At 45.1% G+C, this 19,682-nt stretch overlaps 1 protein-coding gene across 3 annotated transcripts in view; it reads left to right on the top strand.

The window, feature by feature from the left end:
- The first annotated feature begins 343 nt into the window (after nucleotides 1-343).
- DGKI (diacylglycerol kinase iota) overlaps nucleotides 344-19,682 on the top strand; it is a 438,228-nt gene continuing 418,889 nt past the window's right edge. For all 3 annotated transcript variants that reach the window (XM_044246656.1, XM_044246655.1, XM_044246660.1), the window contains exon 1: nucleotides 344-747. In XM_044246656.1, the coding sequence (XP_044102591.1) occupies nucleotides 344-747 (404 nt within the window). The remainder of the gene's footprint in view (nucleotides 748-19,682) is intronic.

Raw genomic sequence — 19,682 nt, 5'->3', positions numbered from 1 at the left:
CAGCCTTCTCGTGTATTAACCAGGGCGCGGCACGCTTCCCCTCCGAGTTTCCCTCCCGGGGCTCTCCTCTCCCGATGTCTGGGTTCGTGCCCAGCGCCCCGCGCCCGGGCAGCTCCTCGTCCCCTCCCTCTGTCCTCCCCTCCTGCAGCCCGACGCCTCAGGGCACAGTTCAGATTCAGCTCTGGCTCGTGCCCCCGATTTAGGAAAAGGCCAGGGGGGCTGGAGGGCGCGAGTTGGCAGAGGGGAGGCAGAGGGGGGCGGAGGGAGGTGGCCTCTGATTGGTCGGGGAGGGGGAGTGGAGGCACGGAGTTTCCCACAATGCCCCGGTGCGGTGCAGCCGCGGATGGATGCTGCGGGAAGGGGCTGCCATTTGCTGCCCCTGCCAGCGGCGCGCGGACCTGCTCGCTCTCCCGCAGCGGCGGCCGCCGCCCGCGCCGTCAGCCGGCCCGGCCTCTGCAGCGCCGCCGCCTCGGCTCCCTCCGCGGCCGCCGGAGCGGTCGCCATGAACCCCAGCTCCTCGGCGGGAGAGGAGAAGGGGGCGACGGGCGGCAGCAGCGGCGGCGGAAGCGGCGCCGGGAGCTGCTGCCTGGGCGCCGAGGGCGGCGCGGAGCCGCGGGGCGCGGGGGCAGCGGCGGCGGTGGGGGCCGCTGCCCTGGAAGAGCCCGCGGCCGCCGGCCCGAAGGAGAAGGACGAGGCGCTGGAGGAGAAGCTGAGGAACTTAACTTTCCGGAAGCAGGTCTCTTACAGGTAGGCGCGGGAGCCGGGGCGGCGGGGACACAGGTGCCGCCGCGGGGCTGAGACCCGCTCGTGTCCCTCACAGAGGCGCTTCCCCGGAGTTGGGGGCACCTGGCGCTCTCTCGCGCGCGCGCGCCCTCCTTCTCTCTCTTCCTCTCTCCCCCTTGTGGGGAGATGTATTTTCTTCTCAGCCCGGCGTTCTGGGCTGGAGGGAAGCGAGGTGCGCCCGGCTTCCCTGTGGATCAGGACCGAAGACTGGGTCCCTGAGGTCAGAACAGCAACAAGAGATGCGTGTGTGCGCCGGAGGGGGGCTGCCGACACAGATGCAGATGCCTAGTGTTCTTGAGAGAAGTCTTCAAAGTTGTCCCTACGCCGGTGTCATCTGTAACCACTCCTCCTACCTTCTAGATTTCCGGGGATGAACCTTTGGCACTAACTTGATAGTTGAGATCGCCCTCCGGGCAGGAGAGAACAGCGCTGTACTGAAGAGAAATCCTTAGGGAAGTCGGCCCTGCCCCGAAATCTCCCATGAAGGAAGGGTCGCTGTGGGTCTAAGTCTGTAGACACCCAGCTGGTTAGGGGGTTACCCGCACACGTGCTCTCTCCCCCTCCCCGGGGTGTGCCCAGCGGGAGGGGGTGGGGACCCACTGGCAAGCCAGGGGTGAGCGCGAGCGTGGGACCACGCTTGTCCCTGAGGACGGATGCATTTGTGAGACAAGGACAGTGGAGGATAAATGGCCACCAAATTATGATAAAAGATTACCCCACATCGCTCAGGATCTAAAAATGAGGAATGAGGATTTGGTAGGTTCTCGTGCTGTGCCTCGCCACCCCCAGCCCCAGGCAAGAAGAACGATTTTGAGAGATTTGGAGAGTTTCTGCTTTGTTAGTTTTTAAAGTCAAGATCCTACCTAAGCAGAGAATTACAAAAATTTGCACTTGCTAGGGCTCTGAGCATTTCTGGAAAAGGGGTCAGTCAAGACATTATTGTGACCCTACTCCCTTGAGCCCGCAGTCCTTTCCAGAAACCCATATAAAGTATTAAGCCTGCCACACCATGTGCTGTTATGTAAGCAAAAGCAGATGACAGAGGTGTGTGGGCTTGTGAGGGTGTGTGTGTGTGTGTTTATGGGGGCATGTGTGTGAATCACTGGGATCCCCGTAGGCATTGCCTGGACAGGAGGCCCCAGACACTGGGGCATGAGCTATGTGTCTGTGTTGGTTGGCTTCCGATGACTCGGAAGAGGTCTTGCTGGTGAGGCTGTTGCTCCCGCATCCCTCTCGTGCATTTTGTTCGCTGTGCGTTGAGGGAGTTTCCCACTTGACTTGCTCTTTTAGTTACTCACATAGATGAGGATCAAATGAATCTTTCTCTTTATATTTTTTGGTTTCTAAAAATAGATAGGTGCTGGAGAGTGGGGTAGCTCTAGGGAGGTATGCTAGGACACAGGCAGTTCTACTTCCTGGTAATGATGGCCTGCCTGGCCCTTAGGGAATCAGGGACTACATTCAGCCTAATTTAGGAACCCTGAGTTGGAAGGGGTTGAATACATTAAGCCCATTGTGGGTCTGGGCTCCTGTGCTGAGAGTTCCGGGTATTCATCAGACTCCTCCCTGTTCCAGGTAGGGCTGCAAAGCCCCTGTTTGCAAGGGAAATCATTTCAGCTTGCCTCTTGGCAGGGGTCATCCTCTGAGCCTCTCTCTTGGACCTGGGTACTGTGTGAGTGGGACACGGCTTCCTGGATTGCACGCTCACACGTGCATGTGTCAGTGCGTGCACCCACAAACGTAGGGCAAAGCATTTTTTTAATAAAATAAAAACAACAATACTGCATTTGCCTTCCAATCCATAGAGGCGGATCCCACTTTGTGAACATTCCCCTTTACCATCTCTAATTCAGGGAACCACCTGCATCAGTCACCTCAGGTGGGTCGTTAAAAATGCCTGCCACCCCAGGCTCACAAAATCAGTCTGTGCGTGGGAATTTTTAACATCCTCCTCAGGCACTGCTTGAGTACATGGCTTTCTGAGGACTGCTGCCCTGTTTTCCCCCAAAGGCTAAACAATTGATCTTTGGGCTCTCGAAGAGTGCCCAGCCAAACAAGGCCAGGCTGTCACAACGTCAGAGGAAAGAGAGTGGAAAGACAGGTGAATTCATCTGGCCCATGTTTGTCCTGGGTAACCGGCAGAGTGTCTCCATTTTTATTACTCTTATTATTATTTTGTTTCGAGGCATGGTGAATGGCCGCCCCACTCGCCATGGCCGCCATTCCTGCCGGGTTCAGGTGGAGCTGGGCCTTGATCATCTTGCTAGGGGGTTAAGAAGTGGTCTGTGAGGAGAGTACAGCTCTGGCTGGGGTGGGGCATGGGCTCTGCAGGGAGGACCCCACCGTGTCACTCCCGGGGGGCACCCGAGGACAGTGCCTGGTGGGAGTTCGTGGAGGGAGGTTGGTGATACCTCACAGGATGGAGCCTGAGTGAAGGGGTTCGCCAGGCGAAGGTACGGCTGCTTGTGTAAGGGGGGTCATTTGAGGTGGGAAAGAGGAGAGGTGCGGGAGGTAAAAAATATCTTTTGAAGAACATGGGTATTTGGGAATGACACTTGACAGGAAAGAAGAAGGGGGCTTGGGGAGAGGGTGTGCGTGTGCGTGTGTGTAGGGGGTCTCATCTGCTCCTTCTGTTGCTAAGGAACATATAAGCTAGATTTTAAAAATAAATGAGGAGTGGGTGGGCATATGCAGTGACTCCTGTCTTTTTAGGAACTGGAGCCCTTTACAAAAAGCCTTTAAATAACCATTTCTGGAGGCAGATTATTCATTTTGCTTGACTTTTACTTTGTTAAGTAAAATAAACTCCTTTATATACCCCTAGATTTCCCCTCATTATCTTTTCTTTCTTGGCTTTTTTGGGGGGAACGATTTTCCCATGAGGAATTTTCCTTTATGTCAGAATCTGCTCCCCTAGAGCAAATAGTCTCTGTAGACTGTAAAGCTAAAGGTTTTAGAAGGCAGTGCAAGTGAGCTGGTACTTTTCTCTTAAAATTACTACTTCCTTTTTCTTTGTAAATTATGGTGCTGCAACAGGATACGTATGTGCCAACGACTATATAATGTGTAGGAACTGTTTTTTTTTTTTTTTTTAACTGCTGTAAAAATTCCCATTTAAGTTAGTTAAAAAAAAAAAAAAAAAAGAAGTCTCTCAGAAATACACAGGGGAGGGGGGGGAAGGAGAGGGTAGCTGGTGTTTATTGTCTTCCACGTGCCAGGCCCTGCAACAATGATTATTGAATATGCCATCCTATTTACTTGTCTTGATGGTCCTATGGTGTGAGTGTGGTTATTTCTATTTTATAGACAATTAACTTGAGGAATCTAGCTTGGGTGGGAGGCGGAGTGGAAACCCAGATCTGACTCTGAAGTGTTCTCTCTTTAGACTACAGCCTGCTTCCCTCAACATTCATTTCAGGTTCAAAGTCTTTCCACACGTGTGTGTGTGTGTGTGTGTGCGCGCGTGTGCGCGATGTGAGTGGCCCTTTTGCCCCCTACGCCACAGGTGATTATATATCATCTCTTAACTTGTTGGGTCGTATCCCTTTAGCTATATAATTTTCAGGAATCCCTCTGCTATTTCAGAAAAGGAATATAAATCCATGATCACCAAAACATATATTGGTTTTGCTTCTGAGCACAAAGCCACCGACATGACACCTGCCATCACTACAAAGATTCCCATATTAGAGTTTGAGATGTCTTTGAATAAAAATTACACAGATGTAGTGTAGGGGAACCTAGATCCAGTGAAGAACCCGCCTGTGTGTACTTCCTTGAGCCACCCCAAATAAATGATGGGGCATGATTTCACTGGTAAGTAAGAAGGCCTGGACAACTACCGTTACTTCTACGATGTTGATGGTAGGCTTCAGTTTCTCTGCTTATACACCAGAATGGTACTGCCAAACCTTCCTTACAGGGAGATTTTGGAATGAAATAGAAGAAGCCAGCAGGAAAGATTAAAGTCCTTAGGCTAGACAACTTGGTTAAAAAAAAAAAAAAAAGATTTATTATTCTTTATAGGTTGATGATAAGAACGTAGTATTTCCATTTTTGTTTTGTCCTACAAAGCAAGATTATGTGATTATAAGAAAGACCAGTGGGATATAGAAAGCCAAATAGGACGGCAGGCGCACTGTTTCTCCTCGCACGAGAATCCACTGTGTGTGGCGGAAGTTTTCTTCTCCTGGGTGTCAGTGTACGGCATCCTCCTTTGTAAATCAGTCTTATTTCTTTTATGTTTTATACATCTGTTCACTATTTAGAGCCTTCGGGATCAGATGAAAACTTTGGTTCTAATATAATGTTTTCTTCCTCAATAATTACTTAGGACTTGGCTAAGTGTAGACTTCCTCAATCCGGACACCAAGTGGGCAAGACTGCACTTGAACCTAGGTCCAGAGTTCTTAATCTGCTCTAGTTGATCTTTCAGAGCCTTGGTTTCTATCATGGGAGAGTGACAGCATTGGACCCTGAGCTATCAGGGAGAGGAGAACATGAAGGGAGTTTTGCTGGTATTCATTTCTGCTGTGGCAACAACAGCATTGCCTCATAGGGTCAAATTAAATTAGAGTAGAGCTAGCTCTTTGGAACATTTCACTAATAGGAGAAAGCGAGGACTCCCAGTGAGGGTCCAGGCTGGCTGCACCTTCCCTGTCTGACAGGGCTGGGCTCTGGATATGCATCCTTTAGGCAACCTGAGTTGTTCCTGGAGTGGTCTCAGAGGCATTCACTGTGTGAAACTGGAAGCATCTGGAAGGACCATTGCTTAGGACCATTTACTTTCTTACTTGGGTTTATGTTGATAACGCTGATCCTAATTACTTTCCCTGAGACCTTATAATTTTAGTTTTAGGCTAGTAGTGACACCAAATCAAGGGTGGATAACTGAGGGATGAAGGTAAGGAGAGAAACAAAGCCTAAGCTGCAGGTTTCTTTCTTCCTTTTCTTTGAATTTTAATTTGCATGAAATAACTATAAAAATGGACTAATTTCACATTATTTGAACTGGCTGGAGCTATTTGAACTGTTGGAATTGTTTGAACTGGTCGGAATGTTATGCCTATTGCAAGGCGTAACAAACCAATGCAATGTAGAGGAAGATTAAAGAAATTAAAATGCTGAGTTATGTCTGCTTGCACTTAATGCCTCCATAATTCCTCTCAGGCTTGTTCACCAGGCAAACTGCTCCGAGGAGTAAGCTCCAGAGTGTCCCCTTTCTGTGATAGGTGTAGGGTCTTCACACGTGCTCACATGGCACTTTCAAAAAGCTATGTTCAGACTTATAATTTTATAAGTTATAAGTTGTAACTTATAAGGTTCAGACTTATAATTTTCTGGTGTGGGAATTAGACTAGGATTTGAAACCGGCACCTTCTAGCTGGTCTTGGGCACGTTAAATAAGCCCTTTCAGGCTCGGCATGTTCATTTCTGAAATGGGTTAGTCCTAATACCTACCTTCGAGGTTTGTGATGAGAATTGTACCCGTTACCCTATGCAAAGGACTTCGCAGAGTGCCTTGCATAGAGTTAACTTCTCCCATTATTATTATTCCCTGTTAGGTCGTTTGCTCCTCTGAAAATGCAAATTACACCTTACCATTTGAATCTCTGAATCCTGTTCTTATTACTCAGTAGGTGTTGGATAAATATTTATTGGATGAAGGAATTTAATTGCCTTCTTTAAATAAACTACTACTCTTACCATTTTCCCTGTCCATCTCAGTTGTGATTTTTCTTTCCACTAAAAGGTTTGCCTTTTTCTCGCTTACACTTTGTCCAACAGCCCAGAACTGTGTTTCTGTTTACAGCTTCCTGTGCGAGTACCTGCATCAGCTGCGTAGCCAGCTGTCGGAGGCTGGAGAGGGGTGGCAGAACTCTTCCTTAACCAGCTATTTGCAGCTTGTCAAAGAAAAGGCCTTAATTTGCCTTCTGAGTAGCACTAATTAGCTCTCTGGCTCTCTTTCTGCTTGTCTCATCCCCTTCCAAGGGGGCATCATTGATTTCCTCCTCGGGGAGTTTTTCTGTGGACTTCTTCTGTGGTTAGAACTCAGAACAGCAGAGATGGCTACACCCCCACCCCCCACCCCTACCCCTGCCAGTTTCTGGAATCTGTCCTGACTGCTGTCTTGGCCAGCCCCAGGTGGTGACTCCACAGACTCCCTGCTGTGTTACCTCACTCCGTCCTTGTAGTTCATCTGAGTGACTTTGGTGCAAAAGTTATTTTAGGAAGAATTCCTTTGTCAATTTAGTGACTCTTAACTTTGGTTTTGTTTTTCACTCAACTCAATAACAAATCCTTCCCAAAAGTGCCAGCTGTTTTTTATTCATGTATGTTTAGAGCATTTGAAGGCTGACTGGTGAGGGTCCTGACCCCCCCAGTGTTCAAAGGGAGGGAGCATGAGCACTGCAATGGTCTTTCAGAGAAAGCCCAGTCGTCAGGTGTGTGCACCCTGGCTGAGGAAGGGGGCTGTGCTTGGGTAGAGGTGGGAAAAAGGGCCTTCGAGGATGAATTTTCATCGTCTTTCTTTCCAGCCCTGAGGCTTTGTGAGTCTTTGAAAGGGAGCAAATGCTGTTTCTTAAAGGCAACAGCTTTCTGACAGAGACTTCTGTGGTCCTTAACCTCCCCGCGTTTTGCGTAAGTGGAGATTTGCTGTTAGATTTTCAGATTCAGAAATAATGCTCCAGGGGCGCCTGGGTGGCTCAGTGGGTTAAGCATCTGCCTTCAGCTCAGGTCATGATCCCAGGGTCCTGAGATTGAGCCCCGCATTGGGCTCTCTGCTCAGCAGGGACCCTGCTCCTCACCGCCCCCCCCCCCGCCTGCCTCTCTGCCTACTTGTGATCTCTGTCTGTCAAATAAATAATAAAATTTTAAAAATCTGTAAAAAAAAGAAAAAAAAACCTTAAAAAAATAGAAAAAGAAATAATGCTTCAATAAGAACCAGTTCTGATTTAAGCTATAACATTAATGGTCTGACTTGCTGGATGGAGTGGGGATACAATCAAAGCTTAAAACAGTAAGAATTAAACCTTAACCAAATCTCATTGTCCTTACTCTTCAATGTCATGAGAGACAGATAGCATTGTAACAGCCCTGACTAGAGTGCTCCCACAGGAGCTCAGTTCTCAGCCTATTTCTGTCTGCTGTGTGACCTCAGGCAAGTTGCTTAATCTCTCTGTGTCTTACTTTCTTCATCTATAAGCTGGTAGTGGAGGAGTACTTCAGCTTGTGGGATTGTTGAAAGATTGATATTCAAATTGTTGCCTGTCACAAAGCAAGCCATGAGTGTTTGTTAGAAGGGTGTCTTTCATACTCAAGTCCAATTAAGGGGATTTGTTTTTTATTCAAAATGTCGAACATTAGTCAAATGTCAGTAGCTAGCAATGAAATTATTCAGATAATATGAAAATAAGATAACTTTAGACTTAGGAAATTTAGTTTACAGGTTTTGGCATTCACCAAGGTATAGACTATGCACTTTGCCTTTCATAATTTATTAAAAACGAGTTGACTCTTACCAGAGAGTGTGAAGGGGATCGAGCTGCCTAGGAGTGCTGTGGAAATTGGAGTAGGCAGGAAGCCAAGGTTAGAGAAGATGGGCATGGCGAGCGTGCAGAACCACAGTGCTCCCTGCCCCCAACCAAACTGGTCATTTGGGAGCAGGAAGCCAGACCTAGAGGACTGGGTAACAGGGGTCCGAGAGCTTCAAATGTCAGGAACAGATAAGTAGATCAAGACAGAGGTCCTAGAAATAGAGTTGTCACCAAGGACCACAGGACAGGGGTTGTTCCTCTCCTGGCCTGGGTCAGTGATGTCTGCTCTGTGTGTCCAGACAATGGCTGACTGCCCTGTTCTGGCAATCAGAGAAAAAGCTTCCCAGATGCTACCTGCCTGGATTATTTCAGAAATGGAAGGATCAGCCTTCTGGGATGTTCTGTCCATTTTCTCAACGAGGCCAAACAACAGAATTGACTTTTTAAAATTGTAGGTGATTATTAAATATTTGTTGAACAAATAGAACTGGCTTAGGACTGTGGAATAAGTACTGAGGAAGTTAATTTATTTTTTTTTTCCTACAAAAGGCAAAGGAAAGGTGGTTTGGTTGCTTTTGTATATCATGTAGGTTTTCAGGAAATAGCCAGAAAATAGACTCCTTGGAAAGTCCAAGGTACATTTTTTAAATGTGCCATTCCTTTGTAAATCAGAAAGATGTCAAAAATACTATGGAAAAATACATTTTTGTTTTAAAAACACTTGAAAGCAATTTGTTTAAAGATGAAAGGGGGCTTTATATAAGCTTATGCGGAAGCAGTTGGAAAGGGTTTCACATGTCACTTTTGAGACAAACTTCTGGAGCATTCTTCAAACTGAAAGGACTGTGTTCTCATCCTTGTCCTTATGTATATAACTGGGTTTGAGGCAGTCTCTCTCTGAGACAGAGAGCATTCCCTGTAGGGGTTTTTGAGAAAAGAGCCTGATTTAAAACGGTTTCTTCCTTTTAAATTGGCCCCCTCTCCATGCAAAGACTAAGCTATAGCATATTTTTGTCTCTCTCCAATTGAAGCACTGTCCTCAGCATCTGAAGTTAGACAGGAAGTGGAAAAATCTTGAAACCCCGAAGCCTCAGAGTGTGATCTTCTCTGGCAGAGTGAATACCCCTGGGACCGCTGAGTTTTCCTGGTCTGCCCTGCCTTTGCTCACATTGGCCCCGAACCAGTTGATGCCACTTGTTCCTGTCCTTCCCAGTGGTCTCGGACAGACCATTCCCCAAGGCACCAAAGACAGCGCACCAACTTGTGAAGTTTTTGTGCAGAGCAGCTAAGAGAAGAAACAAGTTCTTCTTAGGGTTCAGACTTAGACTGCAAGTGTTAATTTACTTAACTACCTACTTGTGACTATTAGCCGATATAAGGTATCGGCTTTTTTATTAAGTGTTTACTCTGTGCCAAGAGCTGTTAAATATTTTATAGATAGTATTTCATTGACGCCTCATTGAAGTCGGAACTATTATTGTTTCATAAGTGTATTGAGGCTTCGAGTTTAAGCAAGTGGCCTGAGGTCAGAAAGCTAGTGATGAAAGCTAATGGCAGAGTTAATATCCATTCCCCTGTTTACCTATCGCTTTCCTAATGCAACTTTTCACACTGGTTTTTCTTTTACCCTTTCCCACTGCCTGTGTGCCAACAGCCCTATTTTCACTATCTGATGGTTTATTAGACTCACATCTCCCAAGAGGAGAGACCCATGGGTCCATCACTTTGGTGGGTCCAGCTAGTCCTGACCCAGGACACAGAGACAGGTTGACTGGCCAACAGAGCAAGAATTCCTTTCCTGTCCAAGGGCTCACTCAGCTCTGTGAAGAGCTCTATGGCACTGGCAATTGTAGGCGGTTTCCATGTAGGAGATCGAGCTTTCCATGGGGACTCTTTCTACAACTCTGAATTTTCCATTGCCTGAGATGGGGGAATAAATCCAGGTTCCTGGGGCGGGGAAGTGATTTGCAGGGATTATAGCCCAGAACATCTTCCGTATTTCAGATTCTACTTCCAGTACAAGACCTTGTGATTTTTTGGAAGGAAAGTGGAATTTGAGGGGTGTGGTTAACGCTGCAACGGCTTGGGGGTCCAGCGAAGAAGCAAGGACTGATTTATGTGTACCATTTGTGATTGAAATGGCACAATAAGCACCACTGGACTTTGTAACAAATAAGTATTCTTAGGAGACTTGAGTCTGTACCTTTAACTGGAGGGTCTGGTTAGAAGGTGAGCGCTTGCAGAATAAGTTTATTCAGAACAACACCCTTCAGAATTCAGAAGTATTTGCATGTGTGCTGTTGTACTCACCTAGAAAGTTCCAAAGGATAATTTTTAAAAACCTGAGTCATTCTTTCCCGTTTGAAGAAAACCTTCAGAATTTCTTAGCAAAATAAATCTCTAGTTCAAAAATAAACGACAAAGCTATTTAAAGATTAAAACAGAAGCTTTCTATGAGCCAGTGTGGAATTATAACAAAATCTAAGGGATTTTTTTTTTTAAAAGACAGATTTCTGGAGATTTCTTACTGTTAATACTGACTAAATTTCAGTACTTATAATAAAAATGCGTGTGGCGCTTTTCAGGATTTACCGTTTATAAACTGCTTTCATGTACTTGATCTAATTTTACTCTCAGAAGAGTCTTGGACAACAGGTGGAGTAGGTACTGCTTTTCTAGCCATTGTACATTTCAGGAAACAGTCATGACCTCTACGGGAGTATCCAAAGCCACGGGCCAGTCAGGGGCCCTGCCCATCTTAGGCTGGCTTTTGGATGTTAAGTCTCATGTTCTTTTCACTTTGGGGCCCTGCTTCCGTGCACTGCTCCCCAGGAAGGTTGATAGCAACCTCTCTCTTTTGTGAATTTTATTTACTTGCACTTATCTCCGTTGTTGATCACAGGGACAAAGTTGGAATCAGTCAGTGGCTGGCATTTCAAATCCATATCACATCGACAAGGAGATGACCTCGTTGTCAACCTCATTTACTCTTTCTGTAGATTCAAAAACGTGAAACCACCCGCGGGATGGTTTATGTTTAACGCTCCTTCTCCTGGGGGAAAAAAAAAGAGAAATATTCAGGCTCTTCCTCTGCCTTAGTTGCTAAGCAGCAGCCGTTTCATTGTAAAGGCGATTTGGTTCAAGAAATGACATAGGTGTTCCAAGAAGAGGATTTCATTTTTACAGCAACTGCATTTCATGTCTCCGTATAGCGTGTGCTTCTGTGGCTCAGGGATTTTAGGGGGAGAAGTGGGCACCTCAACACATTTGTTGAGTATGTGGAGAAAATTCCATATAGCTGATCACCTAGTAACCAAACTCCCGTGATCTGTGACTACGATTGCGCAGCACCTACAAGCTCCTTTTGCACTTTGAAGGATTTGGAAGTGTCTCCAGAAAACACCACTGCCAAACAGGTATGCTTTGGAGGCCGTGTTGGACACCGCCATGGAATGTTCTGGATAGTTTAGAATTTGAAGTTTTTGGTACCTTTAACTGGAGTAGAATTTGGTTGCAGCGGGGAGTTGGATTGTGGGCACGATTTCATTGTATTGGGATTTTGCTGGCAGGTGAAGGCTTTTAAAAATGAAGATAAAAGAAAATACTGTACATGGCTCACACAAGGCTTGGAGTTTAGTTTAATCAAGAAGCATATGAGTAGAGAGAAAGGCATGTATCTAAGACATGGGTGTGTGTGATTCTTCCATGTGTGTGTAGAAGAGGAGATTGTCAAATTTCAGAGCTGTGAGGTGATGTATTTTTTCAGGTTGCACTGTCATTAATTTTGAAGTCTGCGTGATCCATGTGGGCGAGCCCATGGCCCTGCTTTTCCAGGCATTTCTGCCATCTCTGCTCTAGCTTATATAGACCGTTGTGAAATTTATGCGTATCCAGACAAATGTATTTTCTTAAGTGAACTGCTTCATGGGAACTGTAAAGGGAGCAAACTTTGTTGTTTTCTAGGAGCGCACTATACACCACAACTTCCCCAGTCCGCTCCCCAGGCCATTTGAGAGAGAACACCTCTTTCCGGGAGCAGATGGGATGCTTGGAAGCTGGTCTTTAACTTCCAGTAAATTGCCCTCCCATTTATGGCAAAGTACCTCTTCCAGGAACTAGAAGTAATGTTCAGAAGAAATAATACATGGATGAACCCACAAATGGCAAACAGTTATTCCCACTGTGGTGTGGGTTCATTAGCAGAGTTGTTTTTAGCATCTCCCCGGCAATTAGTGCTTCTCATCTACTTCATTGTGCACTTTTTACAATTACTTAAAACGGCTTTAGGGAAGCAGTTTTGGTGTTATAGGAAACCGTTATCTAAATGGGGAAGTCGAGTCAAGAGATCTGGAAAGGAGAGGACTGGAATCATTGACTTCTCTCTAGGCAGGAAGCCACAGAGAGGTCAGAGGCTCCGTGTCTTTCAGAAAAAGCACCTCTGAGGTGCTCAATGGTGTGTTCTCAGCCTTATTAATAGTGATATTGCCAATTACCAACAATAACATTTTTTCAAGTCTCATTATATGTGCTGGGAGCTGTGCTAAATGATTGACATACTTTATTCCAGTTAATTCTTGCAATGATTTTATGAGGTAGGTGCCGTTACTATTTCCAGTTTTACGGAAGAGGTAACTGAGGCACAGGGTAAGGAAGCAGCTTCTTAGCACTTCACAGCTAGCAAGCAGCGGAGCCAGGATTTGAACATCAGGAGAATTCCTTGGCCGACGCACTTGAACATTGCCCTGTGCTGTATCCCAGTATAAATGTATAGATATACCTCGTTTTCCTCTTGGGAATCCCCTCTCCCCTGTCGTGTGCAGTCTTGTGGGATTTTACATCTAGGTACTTGGCTCTGCACCATGGCGATCAATGAGGTCTTTGCAAGCGGTCATGGCTGGCCTCTTCTTACCGCACTGATACTGTCTTAGGACATATGACCTGAGTCTGGACATTCAGACTTTTTTGGATTTGACCTCTTAAAAGCTCTCAAAGGGAGTGCCAGTTTGTTTATATCCATTAGCAGTGCCCTGAGGACCGTTTCTGCTGCCCTCGCTGCTGTGTATTCCAAGCCTGGATCCCCCAGCCTTTTGATTACTCATGAACAATCCAACATCTTCCCAATGAACTTCCTTTTTGTTTAAGTTGAAAAAAGCAAAACCACAACAACAAAACCCCAAACCTTCCCGCCCCCAACTGATAACGTGTCATTGGTAAATGGTCCATCAGCAGAGGCTGGTGACTATCTTCTGCGTCAGGAGTTCTTGGCTACATTAGGGAGAGTGATGAGAAGCTATGCTTAGGTCTGATTGTCCTAAAGATTTTGTTATAGGGAAAATAAGGTATTACCATTTAGTGAACCTTTAACATCACTTAGGTACTTTGTGCTTCCTGTTTTGTTCTCTTATTTAATTATCACAAATTGTCTGAATTAGTTTTATCTATTTTACAAATGAGGACACTGAATCTCAAAGGAAAGTAATTTGCTTCCAGTCAAAGAGGTCTTAGTTGATGGGATGAGGATTCAGACTCCGTTCTAAGTCACCCACGGCTTAACAAATTTCCCCATGATGCCATGTTACCTCCATGTTGAGGCCAAACTCGACTCCTCTATTTTTTGCCTACTGGTATTACATGTGCATTTCTGGGGGATATTCAGATTAACCCTCCCCTTTTTTTTCTATATGCTAGCTCTCCGAGTGTGTGAAGTCAGGTCTCACATTTCTGTTTGGCTCTGTTTCTTTAGACTAAACCATCTCCACTTTTATTCTTCAGTTAATCCCTTATCTAAAGGCGATTGATTGCAAAGCCACTATTCCATGGGTCCCTAACTCGACAGCATCCTGGTTTAGCCATGGCTTTCTTTATAAAAATTGAGCAGTAAACTAAAAATGTGGTCTAACCAGGGCCACCACGAGCACATGTGGTGTCTTTGTTCGATTTAGAGACAGGTTCTAAGTCTAAGTGACAACTTAATAAAAATCCTCCCTTACTCCTGAGCTTGGTCAGGCTCAGAGCCAGAATTCAGCAGGTGGTGGCTGACACTTAGGGTGGTTTTCAGTCTCCACCTGCCGCCCTCCTCTGGGAGTCCTAATGCAGGGCACAACCTCCATGTGTATGGGTGTGGCTGTAGGGACTTAGCTCCCTTGCTGTGGCCGTTGGCTGCCATGAGTGTATGGATTTGCATGGATTCAGACCAATTGGTGTTAAATTTATTCCAAAAGCCAAATATCCAGGTTGCCAATTCAATGAATTACTGACGAAATTTCCAAGGCCTTGTTTAGTTTGCAGCCATTTCACTTCAGGTTTGTCATTTCAGTTTGGCTAAATGTTTAGTTGGCATGTTTTATATTTATTTCAGACACCAAGCACTTCTAGAATGTTCCAGATTCCTTTTCTTTTTCTCCCTTCCTCTCTCCCTCAGTCCCTTCCTCTCTTCTTTCCTAAATAAGAAATGTCAAGCTCTCTCTTAAGAACTATTTACTATTATCTCTATGTTTCAATGTTTCAGACTTATGCCCACATCACCCTCCCCTTGACCCTGCTGCTGATGGAGAAATGCCTGTGGTCGAGCCTTCTAAAACTGGCTTATTTGTGAGGTTTTGGTGAACATTTTTTTTTTTAAGATTTTATTTGTTTATTTGACAGAAAGAGAGAGAGGGAGAGGGAAAGCACAAGCAGGGGAAGCGGCAGTCAGAGAAAGAGAGGGAGAAGCGGCTTCCCAGTGAGCAGGGAGCCTGATGCTGGGCTCAATTCCAGGACCCTGGGGTTGTGACCTGAGCCAGAGGCAGCCGCTTAACCAACTGAGCCACCCAGGCGCCCCTGGTGAACTTTCTTTTAGTGCTTTGATACAAAGATTATAAAGAAATCTATCTGTGCTTTGACTCAACCTATATCTGGTGGGCACAAGATCACTCATTTGTCCAGAGGGTAGCATTTTATTGTTTCAGATATGAGGGCTGCCCAATATAGTAGACAGTAGCCACATGTGCCTATCAGAACAAAATAAATGCATTGAGTTTGAAATCCAATTCCTCAGTCACACTAACCACATATTAAGAGCTTAATAGCTGCAGTGACTAGCAGACACCATATTGAACAGCACGGTTATAAGCCATTTTTATCACCGAGGGCAGGTCTATCGAACAGTCCTTTGAGAGATTAGTGTCAAGACACTAATTTATCAAACCCCCTAGAAACCTCTAGTTAGTCATCCTTAAATGACAACATCGAAGGATACAGTTCTTGAGTTAAGAAGTCTAGTTCTCTAATTACAAAGTTAGGCTTTAGAGGGGTAAGTAGGAAGAAGAGAGCATTGAAGACAGAGGAAAGAGGAAAGTCATTCTTGGTGTTCTCCTTCATTTTGCTTGTCATATGTTCCTCCCCTCCTCACTACAGTGGTGACCGATTTCCATAAGAGTAAGGACAGGAAATTTGTCCTCTCTTCTCTTTGTGAGCTTCATCCTCCTGCAAATTGCCAGACACACAGAACTCTGTGCAGGAGGGAACAAGTTCTGTGGATTTGGGGTGGACCGGCGGTCTTGCTATCAAGAATACTTAGCTTGGCTGGTAATTGTATTTGGAGCCAGAGTGAAGGGTGGGGAAAGAGCATCGCTGCTTCTCTATCAGGAGATTCCTGACATCTGGCAAGGGCACGTCCAAGATGCAGGGCAGAATACGGATGTGTGGCTTCAGGTTCTGTGTTGCAGAAATTGCTTATTATGCTCCCTGTTTCATTCTTAACATTAGTTCTCATCATGTTCAATAAATATTTATTGTAATTCACCAGGGAGGCATGGAAATGAATGCATGGACTTGAACCTTTAATGTGGCTCACCTGGTTCTTACAGGAAAGACCTTAGGAGACTAGGAAAAGAGCTTCAAGGACAAAGCAAAAACCCCAGGAGACTCCTTGTGTGTTTGTGTGGATTCTCTCTGGTGCTTTGAACTGCCAATATTGCACACAAGGGTGTTCTAAAAATAACCTGAGTAATGTGCATCCTCAGCTGAAGGGAGTGAGATAATTTGTGAGGATGATGAGAAATGGAAAAGAAGAGAAGCTTTAGAACATGAGAAATGAAATACATGAATCTCCCTGGTCTCTGAGGCTCTCCCACGCATCAAGTGCTTTCTTTGAAGTCTTGATATTGAAAATCAGGAAAAAGTACTAAAAAAAAGGCATCAAGGGGAGAATTACTGGGTTTTCTCACCTGTGTTTTATAACATGAACAGTTCCTTGGACAAAAGCTTAACAATTTTATAGGAATAGATATGGAATACTCACACGCTATATGCACAAAACACTATTTCAAGCCCTTGCTGAGGAATCTAGAGTCGAATAATATATGATTTCTACCTTTAAATTGATTTAAACCAATTATAACTTATTGGGGAGACAAAAAATGTGTTGAGTGCTTACTATGTGTCAAATACTATGCTAAGTGCTAGAAATAAAAGAGATGCATGAAGTTCTGTTATCAAGAATTTATGATCTAGCGAGGGGGAGACAGGGAATTGACCTGTAATGATATAGAGTGGTAAGTACAAGATGGAGAGATGGCCAGGGGGTCCCCCAGGAAGGGCACCTACATCAGATGGAAGAGTAGAAAAAGATCTTCTAGAGCAGATAACGACGAAACCTGCCTTCAAGATGGAAGAGGGGGTGTCTAAGTGAATTTGTTCTTATCCCTGATTCAAGGGAGGAAACATACCCTTAAGTTCCAAGTGGCAAACTAGAAGCAGAATTTTAGAACATGTTCCATTTGCTTCTGCTCTCTTTTCAACAGCCCCTGAAATCAGCCATTTGAATTTTTTGGCATGGAGGCTTTCATCAGGCTCTACTACCTAGAAATCCACACACGAAGGACCTTTACCAGGAGTTACATCTACTCTGTACCTCTTAGACTTAGCAGCTTGAACAAAGGTAAACAGCAGGCATGAAGCGATGCACATGGTCATTTCTGGATTGTAGAAACGCCAGAGACGGGGAGAGAAGTTAGCTCTGTTTGGGAGTGTTCTTGAATCATTCGCTTTGAATGATGGGTAGGATTCCAACAAGAGAAGAGAGGGCACAAGAAGGGCAGGTATGGAAAACAAGTGGGGCAGAGGGACTGTGTGAGAAAGGACTTGGGGGTGGAAATGAATAATGTGTGGGGGCAGCCATGTCAGTTGTGGGATAATTTTGCTTTGAGCATGGAGATACGTAGTGAAAGGCAAGAAAATCAACTTAAATACTTGTCATAGAAAGTCTGAATGCCATCAGAAGGATTTGAATTTTATAGTTAACAGAGAGCCACTGGAGGTTTTGGGACAGAGAGGTGAAGTTCTGGACCCAAATGTGGGAAAGTCCTGGTTCTTCCTGGATCCATTGCTAATTCTTCTTTCTGGAGACACTGTTATTTATGCAGAAGCCATTACTACAAAAGTGACACCTGTCCCCTCCTGAGCCATGAAACCTTCTGGAGTGGACAAGAGCTCCCCTCCTTCTCTCAGGGCAAGAAGGGAGGGAGATTCCTGTTTTCTCTGCGGTGACCTTAGTGACTGAGAGCCATGTTCCTCTTATGCCTCTGCAACAATAAGGAGAACAAGAGGAAGGAAGGTGAATCCCGAATCCATGAAAATATGGGAGAGATCAAGTAAGGAGAATGTGAGATGTACTCAGTGCCTGAAACGGAAACTCATTTTTACATAAAGTCATGTAAATAAGTAGTTAGATTTGATGTCATTAGTTAATACTATAGCTAGACAATTGTCTAACCAGGAAAAACCATAGAGAAAATTTGGGAGTTTAGGGTGTCATAGAGCTGGGAACTTTGTTTGTTTGTTTCTTTTTTTTTTTTTTCCTTTCATGATTTTATTTAAATTCTAGTTAGTTGACATATAATGTAATATTAGTTTTAGGGGTAGAATTCAGTGGTTCGTCATCTGCTTATGACACCCAGTGCTCATCACAGTGGGTGGCCTCCTTAAACACCACCCCCCCACACCACCACCCTTGGGAGCTTTCTTTCTAAGCTGCCTGGAGAAACTCCCCAAATCACATCACTGAAATTTTGTTAATGAAGTGGAAAGTTTTTTTTTTTCCAGATTCCAATACCTAGAAAGCACTGAACAAATTAATAGAGAAGTATGTGTTCTGAATTTATTCGAAAACAGTAGTCGAGCAGCTTAAACATTGTTCACTGTCAGAGGACCGTGTTACTGTCTAACACTATTACATGAATAGAGATTGGCTGGACCAGCTAATAGAGATACAGATAATTTTGCAGCCAGGAAAGATTTGCTTTCAGCTGCAAACTGCACACTCTTTTCAGACCTAATCTTCAGTAAATGAGTGCAGCATTGTGGCGGAAAGTCAGTGTGACCAATTCTGTCCCCTGGCTTTCATGCCTGCTCCTGAAGGATTAGGATGCCCAGTTCATTCTCTGCATTATGTACATTGCATTGCAAGGGTTGAGAGCTGGCCCACACTCTACATTCCAGAAAATCATCATTCTTCTCATACAAATGGAAAGTAGAGAAAAATCGGGTAGCAGAGAGAGCAACATGGAGATCAAAGTAATATTAACATGTAGGAAGGAGTAGGAGCTTGGGTCAAGGCCTCCTAGAATGATGAGTAGTAGTGGCCTTAGGACCACGGGCCCATGTGACCTGTCTGAGGTGGGGGACACAGCCTGCGAACTAATTTCACGATTAAGATTGGAAAACTCTCTTTGTCTACCTTTCGGCTAAGCCACTTGCTGATAATGTAGAGGCTACCCAACCATGTCCCAATGGGATCTGATTATAGTAAACTCTAACGTGCAGAACTTTCTCTTCTTCTCCATGTTAACTCAGGGTAGCCGCTTTTGTTTTAAATGGAAAAAAAAAAAAAAGTGACCCTCAGGTGTTTTTTTTCCCCTTGAGAGCCTTCTTTCAAAAATGTTTATTCTTCACTGTCCTAGATTGACAAAGACATAAATAAGATCAGAAACTAAGTCTGTGAATGTCTCATTGTCTATCCCTGTTGGAAAATACTGCTATCACACACGTACGCGTGCGCCTGTGTGTGTCTGTGTGTCTGTGTGTGTTCGGAATTGGAGTTCCCTTGTTTGTGTGCCACTTGCTAACCCTAGGATAGGTCTCACTCTCTCTGAAGCCCAGGGTCCTCATCTGAAAAAGGAGGCTGGTGATCTCTACTGCCCAGCACAAGGGTTGAGATTGAATGGAATGACACGAGCACTTTGCAGATGGTAAACCCTAGCTAAATGCAAGATATTACTACAGGACCACCACGCTAGAGTCCCTGTGTGCCATCAGCCATGGAATGGTGTGAAGACCCTGTGTAAACCCTAGCTAAATGCAAGATAATACTACAGGACCGCCACG

The sequence above is a fragment of the Neovison vison genome, chromosome 4 (assembly GCF_020171115.1).
Source record: "Neovison vison isolate M4711 chromosome 4, ASM_NN_V1, whole genome shotgun sequence".
Lineage (NCBI taxonomy): Eukaryota > Metazoa > Chordata > Mammalia > Carnivora > Mustelidae > Neogale > Neogale vison.
The sequence above is the reverse complement of the archived record's forward strand: the minus strand, read 5'-3'. Positions and strand labels throughout refer to the sequence as shown.